The sequence below is a fragment of the Manacus candei genome, unplaced genomic scaffold (assembly GCF_025592945.1).
Source record: "Manacus candei isolate 608988 ecotype Guabito, Panama unplaced genomic scaffold, ASM2559294v1 h1tg000050l, whole genome shotgun sequence".
In the NCBI taxonomy this organism is placed as follows: domain Eukaryota; kingdom Metazoa; phylum Chordata; class Aves; order Passeriformes; family Pipridae; genus Manacus; species Manacus candei.
In genome coordinates, this window is record NW_026138098.1 from 24,435,902 (window position 1) to 24,454,206 (window position 18,305).

The 18,305-nt window shown below is 39.7% G+C and overlaps 1 protein-coding gene across 2 annotated transcripts; it reads left to right on the forward strand.

Moving 5' to 3' along the window:
- Window positions 1–199: 199 nt before the first annotated feature.
- RPS24 (ribosomal protein S24) lies at window positions 200–7,643 on the forward strand. 2 transcript variants are annotated; one of them, XM_051801018.1, is made up of 7 exons: window positions 200–284; window positions 2,130–2,195; window positions 2,782–2,991; window positions 3,463–3,573; window positions 4,419–4,435; window positions 6,571–6,606; window positions 7,442–7,643. In XM_051801018.1, the coding sequence occupies exons 1-5, from the start codon at window positions 282–284 to the stop codon at window positions 4,422–4,424; spliced, it is 396 nt and encodes a 131-aa protein (XP_051656978.1). In that variant the 5' UTR covers window positions 200–281; the 3' UTR covers window positions 4,425–4,435; window positions 6,571–6,606; window positions 7,442–7,643. The 2 variants fall into 2 exon arrangements, with proteins under 2 accessions (XP_051656978.1, XP_051656979.1); XM_051801019.1 differs by lacking the exon at window positions 4,419–4,435.
- Window positions 7,644–18,305: the final 10,662 nt, after the last annotated feature.

Genomic DNA, 18,305 nt, shown 5'->3' on the forward strand with positions numbered 1-18,305 from the left:
AGCGCCAGCACGTGGCGGGAGAACTAAACTGAACTGGGCTCAGCCAAGCCAGGCAGGGCAGAGCAGGGCCGAGCTCATCCCGCCGTTCCCGCGGGAGACAGGGTCCCTCCACCCCGGGGCCCATCAAGCACCCGGAAGGCACCCTCACCACTCCCGGCTCTGAAGTAGACACCCTCACGCCAGGCCCCGCCCCGTGGGAAGGCCCCCGCGCTGCCTTATGATTGGCCGGGAAGCGGTGCCGGCCCTTTCCCCGTCGTGTCGCCGCCGCCGCCGTCGCCGCCATGGTGAGTGCGCGGTCCTTTCCCCTCCATCCGCCCCGCGCTGCCGCCATCCCGGCCCCTCCGCGCCCCTGCGCCGCTGTGCTCCGTCGGGCTGGCCTGCCTGCACCCGCCCGTGCGAGTATGGCGCGCACCGAGCCGGCGCTCTGGCGGCCGGGCTGCCGCGTATCTGTGCCCGCTGGTAGCAGCGGGGCTCGGGCCAGGCCGGGTGCGGCCCCGGGCACTGATAGCGCGGTAACGCTGGGCTGCTGCTCGGGAGCTGTCGGGGAGCTGCCGTAGGTCAGAGTCGTGTGTGTCTCGTGGCTGCCTGTGTCTGAAGGCGTTAGGGAAACAGAAGCATGCGGGGTGTTTTTAGAGAAATTTGTGCTTTGCGTTAAGAAGAGCATTGGCGGCAGTTCGAGGGAGGTGATCCTGCTCCTCTGCGCAGCCCTGAAGAGGCCGTATCTGGAGTGCTCTGTCCAAATCTGGGCACCTGAGTTCAAGAGAGGCATGGAGCTCCTGCAGCAGATCCAGTGGAGGGCAAGAAAGAAGGGTCTGGAGCATCTCTTTTATCAGGACAGGCTGAGGGAGTTGGGCCGTTTCAGCCTCGAGAAGAGGCGCCTTAGAGGGGATCTCGTCAATGTCTGTCAGTATCAGAAGGGAGGGTACCAAGAGGATGGATCCAGGCTCTGCACGGTGGTGCTGAGCAATAGGACGAGAGGCAGTGGGCATAAACTGCTGCACAGGAAGTTCCACCGGGACATGAGGAAGATCTTCGTTGCTGTGTGAGCAACTGGAACAGGTTGCCCAGAGAAGGTGTGGATTCTCCCTCTCTGGAGATAATCAAGAACTGTCTGGACCCAGCCCTGTGCTGTGTGACCCTGCTTAAGCAAGGCTAGATGACCCTCTGTAGTCCCTCCCTACCTGACCCATTCTGTAACAATTAAGAAGCTGTAAAGCCTAAAAGCTGTGTGGGCTCCTGTGTGTCTCCAGCACCAAGAGCTGGGTGGCAGCAGAGCCAAACGAGTGTTGGTAATGACAGCCAAGGAGTGCTGTGGCTGGGTAGAGGGGCCACATGGAGGTAGGGCAGCACTTTTCCAGGAACAGGCATCCTTGTTCTGGCTCCTGGATATGAACAGAGCACAGTGCTAGTGAAGGAATGAGGCCAGGAAATGGGCATGGACTACTGGGGGGGAATCAAAGTCCTCCCACCTGTTTCCAGAAAGGTCCAAAAGAATGGACTGTACATGATAACTGACATAGAAAGGGAGAAACTTATCTATAAAAGGTTACCTAGGAAGCTGAGATTGATGCTGGAGCCAGGATTGGTGATTCCTTTCTCCCATTCTGTTATCTCTCTCTTCCCTTTCGGTGTATTCCTTTATCCAAAACCCACTGCTGTGTCTTTACACTGGGAGGCCAAGGTCTAACATACCCATTTCCATGCCAAGTGTGGAATTTTGCTCATAAAACTTTGTAAGCTTTTGTGGACCCTCTGACCTTTGTCATTCCTTTCAACCACAAGCATCTAGGAGTCTAGGGGTGGGACACCACAGAGGTTGTAACATTTGAGCTTCCTAAGGAAACTTCGGTTACATTGTTCCAATGCTTGGGCCCTAATCTGTGTGTTTCACTAAAAGCTGTTTCACCTTCTCAGAATGGTGAAAGTGTGTGTTGCTGTAATGTTTGAAAACTGGGGATGAGTTTGTTAGTTTTTCACTGTCCTTACAGGTGTTTTCTGTAGCCCAGACCAGTCTACTTAGGTCATAAGTTCACTGTCAGTGTCTGAGGCTCCTGACTGTTGCTGTAGCGTGCATTATTTGCGTATTTGTTAAATTTCAGTTGTATGTTTTGTTTTGTTTTCTCTTGCAGAATGACACAGTGACCATCAGAACCAGGAAGTTCATGACAAACAGGCTGCTGCAGCGCAAGCAGATGGTAAAAGAATACAGAAATTTACCTTTAATTATTTGTCTGTTGGCTCAGGGCTGCAGGTGGTTTTCAACCGCTCTCAGTACAGGGCCCTTGAAATCTCCAAAGTTCTTATTGTAAAAGCTTATGGCTTTAGATGTGCTGATGTATGCTGAAGGTAAATACTGATGGTGAGGTAGCAAACTCTTCTGTCATTTGAAGTTCCACCAGGGGAGATTTAGATTGGATATTGGGGAAAAGTTCTGTACCAAAAGGATTATTAGGCATTGGAACAGGCTGCCCAGGGAAGGGGTTAAGTCATCATCCCTGGAGATATTAAAAAGACATGTAGACTGGAGGACATGGACTGTAGTACCATTGAGAGACTTTACAGTGTTGAATTTACTGGTGGATTAAATGATCTTAAAGGTTATTTCGAATCTGAATGACTGAAGCAGGAAACTTTTGACTGCCTTTATATCAAACTGAATAATAAATACTTTGTGCTGCTAAGGTAGGTTAGTTTAAGTCTTAAGTTCCTGGTGGGACTGTAGCACCTGGCTATTGTACTGGATATTGACCTCTTATACAACTTGTCAAAATTCTTTCTTAGGTGATTGATGTGCTTCATCCTGGGAAGGCCACAGTCCCCAAAACAGAAATCAGGGAAAAGCTGGCAAAAATGTACAAGACAACCCCTGATGTAATTTTCGTCTTTGGCTTCAGAACTCACTTTGGTGGTGGCAAGACAACCGGTTTTGGCATGATCTATGATTCCTTGGACTATGCAAAGAAAAATGAACCAAAGCACAGGCTTGCCAGGGTATGTTGTCTTCTAGTATCTTGGAAGCAGTTAGGATAGGTTAGAAGCATTTAATTACTGAGTATTTACATGTGTAAAACCCCACGTTTTGTGAAAGTACTGTTGGTATACTCAGTCATATGAGACATCTTAAAATAACACAGGTTAACCTCTGCACTTGCAAAAGAGGCTAAGTTTTTCTTACTCTGCATTACAGGAGAATTGGAAAGGCAAAACCTGTTACCAGAGATGTTTAGCAATAATAGATAATAAATCACTTTTAAAGGTTTGGAAGAAGCATAAGATGGGGCTGATCCATGTGCTACTTAAGTGTTTATGGTCTGTGTTGAATCATTTATTGGTTAATGAACTTGCTGTTTAGTTAATATTTCAAATTTAAACTGTATATGAAGAGTTCAGAAGTAATAAAAATTAAATTGAGAGTTGATAACTGAGAAACAATATCAAATGCTATTTTAACTTTTTTAATAGCATGGCTTGTATGAAAAGAAGAAGACTTCAAGGAAGCAGCGAAAGGAGCGTAAGAACAGAATGAAGAAAGTCAGGGGCACAGCCAAGGCAAATGTTGGTGCTGGCAAGAAGGTAGGATGAGAATATGTTTAAGCTAGAGTGAGCATTTGCCTTTGGAATGTTGATTAGATTCTTCAACAGAGTAATGCTGTTTTTCTTCTATTTTTTTACCTGTTCTACTGGATAACAGAAGGTAATCTGTGTGTTGTATAGCTTGTCATCAGCTCTGTAGCTTAGTTTTGCTCCTCACTGCTGCAAGCTTAGCTGATACAACATGAAAGAATGCTTCTTAAATTACTGTTTCCTACTTGTCACTTGAACTAAAGTTACACTTTCCTAAATCTAACAGTATTGCTCTAATCACATAACTCAGTCTGGCAATACACACATTAGATAATCTTAACACTTGTTACTTAGACTGCCTAAGTACCTAATGCTTACTCCACCAAGTTACTGTTACTTATGGTGTTATTTATCAAGGTGAGTTTGTTAAGGATGTTGTAGGCAATGACAACAGAGTGTAAACAGAAATAAGTAGAATGCCTGTTTTATCCTGGGTTTAAGTGACTGATTCCAAAGATAGTAGGGTCTTCCTGTGGTGGGAGATTACTGGGCTGAGGCTGGAACCTGATACCAGCAGCTAGGAGGGAGGCAGAGTTCCTCTGTCATGAAACAAAACCACAACTGAGGAACAGCCTGGGTGGGAAGCCAGTCATCTTCCTTCGTGGTGTTTTGTCCTTTGACAAATGCAGAATAAACTGTGCAGCCAGGTGGGTTTTCTTCAGGTGTTTTAATAAGGGGAGAGAGAGTAGTGGGTTTCAATGCTTAGTTCTGTAGTTGAGAAAATGCCTTGACATCTTGTACTTTAGTAATCTTCACTTTTGCTTTTTTTCTACTTTTTTGCAATTCTCCATCAGAAATGAAGTATCTACAGGTACTGGAAATGAGCATGGATGTGGTGACTGAATTATACATCACTGAAATGTGTCCATCCTTTCAATTAAAGCACTGTACTGCCTTGCATGCATGTTTGATTTAAACTTAGATCTGTCCTGTGAGGGTTAAATAATAACATAATGCACTTTATTCCATGTGAATTAGAAATAAAATTTGGCCAGTAGCAAACACCACTTTTGAAACCAGTGAATCAGCTTTAAAATAAGGAACTCAGTGAGAAGAAATCCAAGAAACTCAATACTCTAATTTGAGACATTGGTTCAGAACACCCCAGGATCTGATTCAAAGTAGTACAGTGCAATTGCATGTTTAACTTGACTGTTGTGTGTAAGTAGTTGTGTACATGAAAGCTGAGTCACATCACACCTTAGTGCATTTGAGATGGTGTTTGGAAATAAAAAAGGCACAGTTGTCTGCCTTAAACTATATTTAACTATTGTCCTGCAGTATTCCAAGCTAAGACACAAATTAAAGCGAAATTGGAAATTTCAATGAAATTAGATTTTTTAGTTAGTATGGAAGTCAAATTGTTATCACTGGATGGAAATGGACCAGTGTAACTGACAATTACTAGATGAGGGAACTATTCTACTAGATAGGTTTTGAGCCTTCTTCCTTTCTGCTCTAATGCTGTTTTAATCATGAAGTCCTACAGTTGTTTATGGCACAAAAATAGCATTTGGTATAGTAGTGACACATAACATACACCCTTTTGTCAATGGTAAGGGAGTCATTTAATGTTGCACTGATCCCAGTAGTATGGATGAACTTCCCGTCAAGACTTTTGCACCTGAAAGTACCTGTTATTGAGTGTTAATGCAAAATGGTTAAATTACTGTCACTTGAATTATTAAAGCTGTCCAGTTCAGAGAAATCCTCTTAAAACATATCAGCACGTCACAAGTTTAGGGCCAGGATCATGTTCTGTGTGTATCAAGTGCTTCTTAAACTAGCATGCAATCGTAATAGTAGGTAAACTGTGGTTTTCATTATTGATATCTTTTTAAATTATTATTCAATTGTTAAGTATGCATGGGTTAGATGTTACTTGTTTACCACCTTTGTTAATCTTTGTGTCCTCACTTAAGATAAATTATTTTGTGTGCATTCTGGAAAAATCACTTGGTAAGAGTTTTGTGCTGCATTACAGAAAAATGTAAAATACACTGGTGTCTTTAAAATTTATCTTGAAAAATGCATGTTTATAGATAATGATGTGGTATGGTTCATCATCCTTTATCACAGCTATGCAGAGGAATTTTTAATAGGAGTCCTGGAATATGTTTTTGAGTTCACCTATACAGTCCGTGAGAACGATTTATCTCAGAAATGTGTAGGCATTTGATTCTGAAAAATCTTCAGCCAAGTGTATATTATTCTAAAAGTTATGTACCATCTAGTCATGAAAATTACTGAAATGGTGAATCATACTTGAATAATTTTTTTTTGAACTTAAGGTCATATGTAACTGTGCTAATGTCTGGTTGTTTTCTTTGGTACTTCCCTCTCACCCCATTAGAATTCCCATTCTGTTTTCCCTGCATTTTGAAGAGAAGTATTTTAAAGTGCTGTGTGTTATTTAATGTAACTGTGGCTCTAGACTTTGCTGAGCTTGCTAAAAATTTGCAACAAGTATATGTGGATGTCCTTCACCCAGTGTTTGCTTTCAGAGCAGTGACCATATGCCATGCAACACTGAAATGTAAAAAAAAAAGCCCACCCTCCCTTTTAATGTCACAGCTGTACCTGTGACAGCCCTTGACATGTGAGGCTTTTCTAAAAAAAAAGCTATCAAACAGAAGTGTGGACGGATAGGCACTTTAAGCCATTGTAGCCTGTAGGCATAATTGAACATGCAATTGTATTCTGGATATTAGTTAAGCTCTGAACAACTATTGTTAGGTCTCCTTTTGAGTTTGAGAGAATGTGTGAAATTTAAGTCTTCAGTCTCTACAGTAGTCAAAATTTTGAAGTTTTCCTAGCACATTTCCATGTGATTATTGAAAAAAGTGTATTGTGAGTGTCAGTAAAACCTTCAAGGCTCCATCTTCTACAGTAGTAGAACTTAGATAAAAATATTCTTAATATTAATTAATACTTTCTCTTTTTCAGTAATTGAACATTCCTCAGATGGAAAATGGATCACAGGTATGATTTGAGAATGCTTTGTAAGTGTAGACATTCAGCAGTCCAGTCATGATGATGTAGTCATGAACACTGATTTTTGCAAAGACTGTGGTACTTGTGCAGATGTAGAACCAAATGCAAGAGTTTAAGACTAGGAAAGAATATTTACAAATTTCTTTAGTAAATTACTGCTATCAATTACTACTGAATTGATAGCTTATGTGACTTTGACTTACATGAAATACCTGATTAGTGTAAAGACTGAAATAAGAAACTGGGCAGTTCACATTTACTGTTCCTAAAGCTGCTGATTATTTAGTCTAACTGTAAGCAAGGCTTACATTTTTTTACTTGTAGGTATGCTAAAGAGAGGATAGTAGACCTTGGTTTTTATTGTCTTAAATAGATTAAAGTAGTATGATAACTATTTTTGGAGCAGATTTCTGTTGTTTTCTTTCTATTTCAAGTAAATTCCTTATAAACAAGCGTGATACTCTTACAGATAAGTCCCTGTATTTTTGTTGCAGAAACCTAAGTGCTGTGTTCAGTAAGTGTTCAGAAAAAAGTGGTTTTATTACAAATGGTCTGTCTGGGAGCTGATACAGCATGTCTAGTGTCTTAAACAGAAAGCTGTCAAAGCACCTGTAGCTTGTGGAGCTCTTCTACAGGGATGCTGTAATCTAGGCTCTGATTTATTCCCATGATGGTGCTGTGAAATTTTGAACTTTATGCTCTTAAAAGAAGGGTAGTGTGGTTCACCTGACTTGTTTAGGAACCAGTTTTTCAGGCTTTATAAATGTATGAGTGCAAAAATTGTTTTAATTTTGTGGTAGTAATGTATTTTTTTCCTTTACAGTCTGAATCCTTCTATGAAGAAGTACAGAAGGAATTATTCTGGAAGGCAGAACCTGTTCATCTGACTTTAACATCAAATAAACTGTGTCAATAAAATGCTGATTTGTCCTATAGTTTTGATTTGAAAACTACTTTTTGTAAAGTTTGAGAGATTCAGCATAGGTGCACTGTTTGCACTGTATTAAAACCTTTTCATTATTAAACACCTCTTGTTTTGACTATCAATTTGAAATGTGTTCTACTGGTAGTAGTATGAACTAATTCCAAGCAGGCAGTGTTATTTCATGGATATAGACAGACTTTTGTCATCTATTATTCAACCTGTGGTTTGGAAAGTCCTTTTGAGATGTTCTTGTTTGGCTGCCTGATTTCTATAGACCTGTAGAATACAGCGTAAGGGAGAACAAAACGTACACAGAGATACTCAGAGCTGCCTACTTCCACAGTTAATGATTTTCGGTAGGGAAGGAGTTGGGCATGATTTGTCTTTTGTTCCCAAGTTGTCAGGACAGGCTGTGGGGTCTGTCTCTGGCCTGCCAACTGTGTAGTACACCCCTAATTTTTCATCTGGTGGTGTTAAAGGAGCCATTTAAGATGGAAGCGAGGGCATTCTGGTGCAGGTGTTTTGAGGAGCAAGCAAAATACAAGTTTTATACTCTTAATAGGACTGAAACAGATTGCAGCTGTAGCAGCTGTGCTGATTATGGTTCTGATTTTATTATCTAAGTACAGTATTTTTGAATTGTACTACCATTGTACTTAGACAGCAGTTTGTAACGCAGGAAAGGCATTTTTACTGTTTGGGGGAGGAAACCAACAGTACTATAGGAGTTGTTAAAGTGGTTGAAAGGAGATATTGTGCAAGATCTAAATATAGATGAAGCACTTAATACCTTTTCTAGTACCTTCAGTCTGAGTTTTGAACTAGAGGGGTTACTGTTACTGTTGTCTGTATTCAGCAGCATCACACTATTAGCTGTACCATAAATTCTCTGTACCTCATGCTGTAGTTTTTTTGCCTTTAGTGATGTTAGTAACTGGGAGTAATAGCCAGCAGTGAAAGTCTCTGGCGTTGGGAGTCTCATGAATGGTCAGACTGGAAAGTTCTCTTAACAAAAGAATTGCTAGAGGGGTATTAAAAGTGGGTTGTGTGTACTTTGATACAGTATGTGCACTGTACTCTGGAGTCTCTTGAGTTGGTGAGTAAATACTGTAAGGGATATGGAGCAAATGTTATGAACATAAGTCTTAGAATCTAAACCTGTTTCAAGGGTAGTATCTGCAGTAAGCCCTTTACATATATAAAAGGGAAGAAGAGTCATGCTATTTAATGTAATTGAACAATCACTAGGGGGTGATGTGAACACAGCAATACAAATACAAGGAAGAGTTATATAGCAATCTTTCATAGAATAGACTGAAAGGAGGTCAAATTATCACCTGCCAAAGATGTCAACTCCTTTGAAAATATGCATTAAAAATAGTTGTGTTTATAAGCTGAGGCTTTAAGTCATGTTCTTGTTTCACTCTTGTTTTGGATTCAGTGGAAACCACCAGTTTCAGTGAAGACCATACAGTTAGTGTTTTCCAGATGTTTACGACTTGAAAGCTGTAGAGTGCTGGCACAAATCCTAGTTGCTCTTTTCAAAAGCCTTCTTATCTTAGTTTTGTGCAATCAACAAAGGATCTATAAATAAGTGCTCTCATAGGGGTATGTGTCTTGTGTAGCCTTGATGTTCTGAGTTTATACAGTAAACAGTACTGTTCCAGGGGCATCTACCTCTAGCAGAAATTAATTCTGGAGTTGCAGTATTAAAAGTTCCCTTCTTCAGTTTTGTAATGTCTTACATTCTACTTAGTACAGGTTTATGTGGTACAGTAACTTGCCAAAGGAGTTGAACTGAAATAGATATTACTTGGTACCATAAGTTGGTATTTGATGCCCCATTTTTTTGAAGATTGATAGCAAAAGACACATAGTGAATCAATAAAACAATTGACTCTTGTTGGTTGATTTGGTTATAACCACATATCCATAAGCTGTACTCTGGTCTTGCGATATGAACCATTAAGCACAAAAAAATGGGGAGGGGGTCAAAATGACATAGATCTAGAGCTAACTGAACAAATCAGATCAGCCTGTTGGAGTTTTTCCACTGTTCTGCAACATTCTGTGTTGATGTAGCTATCCTTTCTCCTGTCATTCTACTTGGAACAGAGCAATCAAATCCATGGCTGTCATCTGAAATCTTGGTGCTTCAGTGGTTGGGAGTTGTGAGCAGCTCTTGGTGTGAGTATCTGTTCTGCCAACATTTTGCCCATATGCATTCCAGTCTAAGCAATGTGCAGCAGGTGTTCTGTAATTCAGAGGTTTAATGCACACGCTGTGCTGTGCAGACTCTAGGTTAATCCCCTTTCCTGTGGGAGGTGAAACAATTAAGTGGAACTGGAATCTGCACTTCTTTCCCTCCTGTGTGCTGAAGGAACTCTTTTATTTTCTGCCAATCTTGGCACATCCCATCATCTATAGGTAGTAGTTTTGTCACTGTTGTCTGCTTTCAGACTTTGGCCTGGCCCTCATATTTCAATATCTCAAGGTTTTATCAATCTGGAGTTCAGATTAGTCTCTAAAGGCATTTTGGAGACCAGTTTATTAAGCTGGTGGTGAGCAATCTCAAACTGATACACGTGGAAAGACTTTTATTAGCCACCATTTATAATGGCCTGGACTTGTTGGAGTTGCATGCACAGAAAATGTTTGGGGTTTTCCGTAGGAAGGACTTAAAACTGTATAGCCAGTCTAGTAAGAGTAAATTAAATCTTTGTGTAAAACACTTTGAAAGCTGTGCGGAAGCCTAAGGACTTGTCTTAAATGAAACCATATCCAGTGGTCCAGCTTCTTGCTGAAGTTTCATTCCTATGTTCAGTGAGATAAATACGGCACAGCCAGACAATGGTGGCTCCTGTCTGAAGGAGATTGTTATACTGAAGGCAAAAGACAAACCACAGCATATCAGAGAAGGACTTTGAACAGAGTCTGTTTGGAGGAGCCAAGAGTGTCTTGGCTTCACAGAAAAAGATAACTGTGATAAAGATGAAAGATAGTAAAATTTGACATCACCTGTGCACAATGAGGTGGGTTGGTCTAGGGACCGGCTTGTAACAGGTTTGAGACCAAATCTTGAGGGGAAGAAATGAAGCTAATATTGTCAATGTCTCAAAATAAATGAGGTATAGTATGCTATGTGATGTAGGTTCTTTCTATTGATAGTAAAAGTGTCATTTAAGGACTAAAGTATTTAGGTCACTATCAACTGTTTGCAACAGTCAGATGAAATTAACTTGTTCATATTATTCTGGTCAGTTGCTGTAAAAAATGAATTTTTAATGTCATTGGTATCCTACACAGAGGAAATAGAACATTGTCCTGTAGCAGCTGTTGATACTAGATGCATACAGTAAGTTTGAAATTCCAGTTGTGAATGCTCCCTGTTGATTTGCTTCTATTTGAGCAAAACAAGGTTGATTGAGCCTTTCTTGGGTGGTTATTTTGATACTGCTAAGAGACCAGATAAGAGTAGTTAATTTTTTTTTTTTTTTTTGCTATGAATTCTGGCAAAATTTCATCTGAACTGGTGGATTCTCCAGTATAGGTGGCAAACATTTCTTTTGTTCATCATGTTCCCAATACAATAGCAATAAGACCAAGTTATTTCTATGAATGCATTTTTTTACAATGCCTCTAAGACGTAAAATAAAAAGGCTTAAGTAACCTTTGATAAATCCGTGTCAGGAGCAGGCACATCCAAGTGCATTAATGCCTCTGGACTCCCTCATTTTAAAAGAATTAAATGGAAACTTAGGTTTGTTGTTAGTATTTTTTAACTCTAGTTGTGTCTTAAAAATGTTCCCTGTGGAATTTTATCCTCATTTCAAATTCAGGATGTTTCCTCATAATTTTGGTCTTAGCTCTCTGTAAAGGCTGTGGCTAATGGAACATCTGCAAAAGTGGCTAAAAGACACATCATGTGCTAGAAGATAACTGTATTTTGCAACAGCTGGCCATCGGCAACCAATACTACTAATAAAGCTCCATCTTCCTTTCAAGTTACTGCTGTTCATACACAGAGATCTTAAATAAGCTCAAATAGTGTGCTGAGGCAGAAGGAGATTCAGAGCATCTGTGCCTTCTCTTAACGTAGTAGCTATTACACAATCAGCAAAAATCCTGTGAGTGAAATGCTTCACTGAGGTAGATGATAACAGTTTGTACTTGTGGTCATTGGGTTAAAATGCAGCTTGTTATTTAATGAAGCTGGCCAGACTGCAAACTGACCCCCATTAGGAGAAACATGCTTCACTGCCTTTCGTGATGATCTGATTTGATTGTACTGGAGCTCCTACCCTGCTATCGTTTTCTGTCAATTTTTGCTAGCCTGTTTGTTAAGCCAGGCATCATTTGTGTTGATTTGATAACAGGTTTCAATCACTGATAATAAAACTTTTCTGTGACAAATGACCTCAGATCCATATCTCTTGCACGGTTTTGGCTGTAAGTAGAAAATTGGGAGTGACACTTTCCTTTTTCAATCTCTGCTGTCTGGTTTAACAGCCAATGTAAAAATCGCAGTGAAAGCAGCTTAATATTTTTAAGTTAAAATGGGGGGGAAAGTTGATTTTTAAAATGTTGGTTAATAGTTCTTGCATAGTTTGTTTTACGGTTCTCTTTATAGCGTGATGGACCCTACTACAGAGAAGAATTTTTTTTTTAAGGTAAGCAGAGGGTTATAATAAAATGTGAGAACAGAGAGATTTCATGTTTTGAGTATTTATTTTAATTGATCACTTCTGGTTATTGAGGAAAGGTTGATCTAGGCCCTACTTCAGGGTTTTACAAAGGAAAGACTAGTGTAAGGGCCTAGGACTGGGAGAAACTGCTTCCTATTCACACACAAATATTCAACTTTTAGTGTTTTTTCAGGAGTTAATTAAAATGAGAATATATTTTTCCTAGCATTGAAATCCATAGTGCTTGTACAAATAAGCATGAGGGACTGTACTCATGCATAAACCACAGAAAACATGGTGGAATTGAATTGTCCAGAGTCAAAGAAATGTTGAAAAGTAAATATCTGGCATTGAACAGGGAATAAATGCAACATGCATCAATTTTTTTTCTCATTTTTATCAACCATGAACATCTACAGAGGCATAAATGTCTGTTGGCTGTCTTTCATGACTCTGAATCATGCTTTTGAATAATAAATCTCCTTTTGGTGTGGTAAATGATTGCTTTAAAATACTTTCTTTGGTTCAAGAGTGTTCTTTGGGCTCCTGGCAATACTTCATTGGTGTGGCATGTCTGGTAAGCTGGGTGAAAGCCTTGCTGTAGGACTAATAAATATTTCTGTAGAAGCTTTAACATGGTGTGCTGCACAGACCAATCCTTGGAAAGTCTCTTTAGAAAAACCTACACTGGTTTTGAAGACAAGTGGGGCACTTCCATGGTCCTGGCAGGATGTCTGTGCTGGTTTAAAGGTAAACCGGCAGGGGAAAAGAACCCAGTTCAAAAGAGAGATTGTAAGTCAGAATAACAATTTAATAAAAATAATATAATAAATACAATTATACAGACAAACAATTGGTTTTGACCCACAAAACCCAAATGTATAACCCAGCACCCTGGGGCATGAACAGAGTGGTGTTTGTTGAGCCCCCCTCCCCGTGCTGAGCCCCACGTGGTCCCCCTGAGTCCAGCCTTGGTAAAGAAATGCTTTCGAAAGTCCAGTCTAAACTTCTAGTGCAGCTTTGAACCTCCTATTAGTGTAACAATGATTCCTGTGGCTTTCTCCACAGATCAGAAATGAAGCAAATATGCTTGGGAATTGAACCTTTGTGTCAAGGTAAGCATCTTGTTAACTGCTAGACCTGCTGTCTTTTCACAGAGATGGGACTTGACTCCATGGAAATAGTCAGGGAGAGGCTCAGTGCATAAGACACACTGAGTGCAACCAGGTATCAACCAGCTCTGCTCTGCCTCAGTGGTGTTCTATAATACAGTCTTTAGGTCAATAGCTGTGCCACCCTTAAGCTTCAACCTAGCAACTAGTCCATGTTTGATGTTTTAACCAGCACTGTCAGCCTGATGCAAAGCCCTTAGGGGCAGATTGATTTTTTTACTGTGCCCTTAAAGAAGCCTGAGGTTTCTTTAACCCACAAACTTGCTTAGCCAAGAGACTATCTTGTCTTTATTCCATATTCTGTTGCATATGGACCATGCTTCATTTTGAAACCTGTCTACTCACTTTTGGGAAATGCCACCTCTGTACAGCTATTGCACTGGTAATGTCTCAAGGCATATATCCTTAGTGATGTATCTCCTTTCTTCTCGTGCTTCTGCCTTGCATTCCTGCCCTTTTCATTCCAATGGCTTTTTGTTTCTTAGGTTTGTTCTGCTTGTAGATGCTTTTTCTAGCTTTACTTTCCCATAGACTGTGTAGGAATGAACAATAATCACACAGGTCATATAAAGCGATTTATTAATCAGTCTCTTTCCTAGGGGTTGATCAATGTTCCACTGGCACCTTTGTGGGTAAAAGTGCCAAAAAACCCTGCAGAAACCTGAGGTTGCTGTCTGCAGGGTTGAGGGAACTTTGTAAAGCGTTTTTTATTGTTGTTATGTGGATGAAAGGAGATAGACTTCCCAGATGTATCAAGGATGCTTCTTCAGTCCTACATTAACTGTTTTTCTTTAGCAAAGATCCAAAATAATTTCTGAAGGGTTTTTCAATTTAAAACAGCAACAAACAAAACACCAAAAAGGAACAGAAACAAACCTTTCACTGCCTCACTTCTTTAAAATTAGTAAATGGAAATAGAATGCTACAGCAGACACCTACCACGTAAACAGTGCACAAGGTATTTCAGAAGTCCACTCTGGAATTGGTACTTCTCAATAACATAGTTACAGCAACACTATAGAGAGAACAGATCCTCCAGTCCCAAATGTAATGAAGCTTCTGTTGCTTTTTGGCTTAGTTCTCTAAGTACTTATCACCTCCAGTCTACTTCTTTTTTTTTTTCCTCACTTAAATAGCTCTCTTGGGATGTGAAGTGCAGGAGCACATGTAAAATACTTTTCATGGGGCTTACTGAGTAATAAAAATGTTTTTATCTAGCCATTTTTGATCTACACAAAATTCAAGAGCAAATATCTTGCTTTTCAGTAAAGACTCATGCAAGATTATGAAAGAGGTTGTGCAAAGTAATTCTTTAGCCAGCAGAGGACTGTAGAACCACGTATCACACAGTTACACAAAAATGCTTCATCACAAAGAGTAAGGGGAAAACCCAAGTATCAAACCATGTAATTGAGATAGTCTCTTAAATATGGTAAAATACTGGAAAGGGAGAGCTCTTTTCATTATTTGTTTCTCATTAAGGAATTTAATTTGCCCCAGGTTCCCCTTGTCGATGAAAATCTATGGGAATTTTGTTTACATTTTGAAGCACATTGCCAAGAATAGTACTTCATATGGTAAGTATACTGAACCTTTTGGGGGAATGACAACACTACAGAAATGGTGGTGCATTCCCTAAAGGAAAACATACTTCATTTGTAATGAACATTATGTCTGCAGAAACTAATGGCACAACCTCCTATTCAGTTTATGTAAAATAAAACAGGCCCATATGTTGCTGCTTTTAGGGTTTGGGTGTTTAAATTAAATGTTGTTTAATGAATATTCAAACCCATTTGCTCAAAAGTTGTGCTCAGTGTAGCATCTTTCTACCCTGTCTTTGATCTTACCTAGAGTATTAAGCCATTACAAGAGGGTGCTAAAGCTGAAGCATCTGTTTCTTACTAAAACTTGGATATTAAAATGCCAGAGCAGATGAGAGGGTAAATAAAGACATACAGTAAGAGGATAATATTATTTTTTGTTTTGTAATTAAGACTGAGAAAGGTTTGATATGCATGACACCCTTTAAGGAACAGGAACATTCACTGTGCTATTACAGCAGCTGCAGTTTGAGTGTTACACTGCAGTTACAGTGGCATATTCACTTCATTCCCCACTTCCTACAGGAGTTAATTCGATTTTTTCAGTATGTGTGTGCCTGTGCTGTGCTGCCTCAGCAGACTAGAGATAGTTTTGCTTTCTAGAGACATTTGTGTCTGTGTGGGGCTGTAGGCAGCTTCTAGACCTCTGTGCCTGGGTGTGGGCAGGTTGACTAGAGGCACTCCACAGAAGCTGGCATTTGCTCACTGGTGGTAATGAGGTCTTACCTTTTATACTCTGTTCCCTGCTCATAGTCAAGTAGAAATATTAGTAGCCTGGAAGAATTCCTCTGGAAGCCAGATCTGTCCTATCGACTGCCCTGAAATGCACTGGGCATTCATTGTCAAAGGTAAGCAGTTACTTTGTGCTGGGAAGGAACCCATGGCTACAAATGGTGGTTTAATTCAGCCTCACTGTGCGTTTACTTGCTTCTATTAAATCAAATTTTTAATTCACGAAGTCACTCCTGCATACGTTTAAATTCATCTAGTTCAGGAAAATCTCCCAACAAGACAAAACCCGAAATAGATACTTAAATGTTTTCATGAACTTTATCTCTGAGTCCAGAAATTGACAGCACTATCCTCTTTTTTTAATGGCATGGAAAAAATCTCATTAGAAGACAGCTGGAATGTAAACACAAATCACAATAATTGGCTTTTATGTATTTTCATGAGGGTTCTTCAGATGCTTGCTTTTACTGCACAAGTGCAATATTGTAGATATACAGTGAAGCCCTCTTCAGAGAATAATTGATACACAGATAAAGTACTTAAAAACATACCCTAATGCTGTAAATCTAAATGAAGGCTGAGACTATTACATGAGAAAAACAAATATGCAAACACTGAAATTCTTTAAAATTCTGCTATTTGCTACAGCTTCTCTGGCCTAGTGAATTCCACTGTCTCTACTGAGCTGGGTTGTTAAGCATGAATTAGTGCAAGAAGAGAACAAGAAATTGCCTACCCAAGGAGGTGTCACCTGAAGATAGTTAACCTGCTTTGGGCATGTCTGTAAACATAAAAATTCACCACTTACCTGTATCTTTTAGAGCATTTGTTAGGGATCTCCAATTAGAAAAAGAAATCTCTACATAGATTAAAAAAAATAATGGTGTTCGCAGTACCATCACTTGTCTGCAACATGAACTTCTGAGATGAACCAGACTTTAATTTCTTCTCATACTTCAACAGGAAACCACACTGTTCTGGCTACTGTACAGTAATCAGTATGACACAGTCCTACCCTGAAATACTGATTTTATTTTGCATCTCAATTCTGAGCTCCTAAAGCTTGTAATACATAGGAAAATATTTTTTCTTTTAAAAACTTGATATGATATGGAAAGACTTAGTAGGATAAATATTTATTTTTAAAATATGTTAAATATGTTAAAATTATTTCTTATATAAGCTTCCGTGTATACAGATATATGTATATCTTAGTCACTGTATTGAAACAATTCTTTTTGAATTCAGCATTTATCATGTCTTTTAAGCCAACCCAGATGACAAAGGGAAATGAACTGTCCCATGTTTGTCATCAGTAGGACTGTTCAGTGGTTGCCATCAGCTATTTTTTTCTAAACCCTTCATGTGCACAAGGGTAACCAAAAAAACCCTAAAATTCTGGGTTGTTTTTTGAGTCAAACTGTGCTGCAGGTGAGTATATGTATATGTGCTGAAATCACAGATAATCTGCTCCTTTTAGCTCTAGGATAAACACAGTCTGAACCATTTTATGTTATGTCAATAGGATGACTAAAGTAGAGGCGGCTTGAAATCCCTAGCAAATGGCTTTCCAAGTTACCAGTGTCTGTTTGACTTCCTAGACCCTCTATCATACAGCATCCTGGCCAGTTCAGCATTCAGAATTTAGCCAACAATTCCCATTTTGTTTTCCCATGTCCCTTTGTTTGAAGGATTCCCATCCTTCCTTTACCAGTTACAATCTGTTTAATTGCAGAGCAAAATATTCTCCAGACACCAGAAAAATATAAAAGACTTGGGTTTTTTTTCTTCTCCTATCATGCTTTAAAACACACTAGCTCTCTCTTCCTCACCTTTCTTGTTGTCAGCTATAGCAAATACAAATGGTCCCTAAGGAGAAAACAAACACTTGCTGCGGTATGCAAACACTCTATGACTTCATGGCATCAGTGCTAACATGGCTTGTTTCAGCACCAATTTAAAACTCATTCTCCTGCACCTTATGTCATCTCTTCCTGGCTATCTATCCAGCTTCTTCCAGGTTATTCATAATAATCTGGCACCCATCCTTTTGAATGCTAAAATGTGTTATCCCCCCTTTCTACAGTAGTGAGCACGTTAAAACATTGAAATATTTCTGCATCCCCCTTTATGTTCTATAGGAAAGATGAAAGAGGCCGTGGAGAACAATTGTACATCATGGATCTAGCCCTCAGGATAGGAATGATACTGATGACAACCTGTCAAAATGCTGAACTTGTGTTGTTGTTTCGATGAAAGAGAGAATGCAAATGAGGGATAAGGAGAAAATAAAAGCTTCAGGATGGGCAAGGGGGATTTTCCAGCAACCGAATAGCAAACATTGTCAGGACACTTGTGATTATAAGTCATATAGCCCTCGCTGTTGGGAGCCAGAAATGTCTCTTCCTCATTTACACTCCTTCCCAAAGACATTATAATGCCCGAAAGAAAATAAATTTAGACAGATTCCACAAGCTACAGAAGGAAGATTTGCTTTATTAAAGTTTTAGAAAAGGCTTTTGGACTCTGTTGTGTACTCCCTGCTAGGAACTATCTGGTGCAGACTATG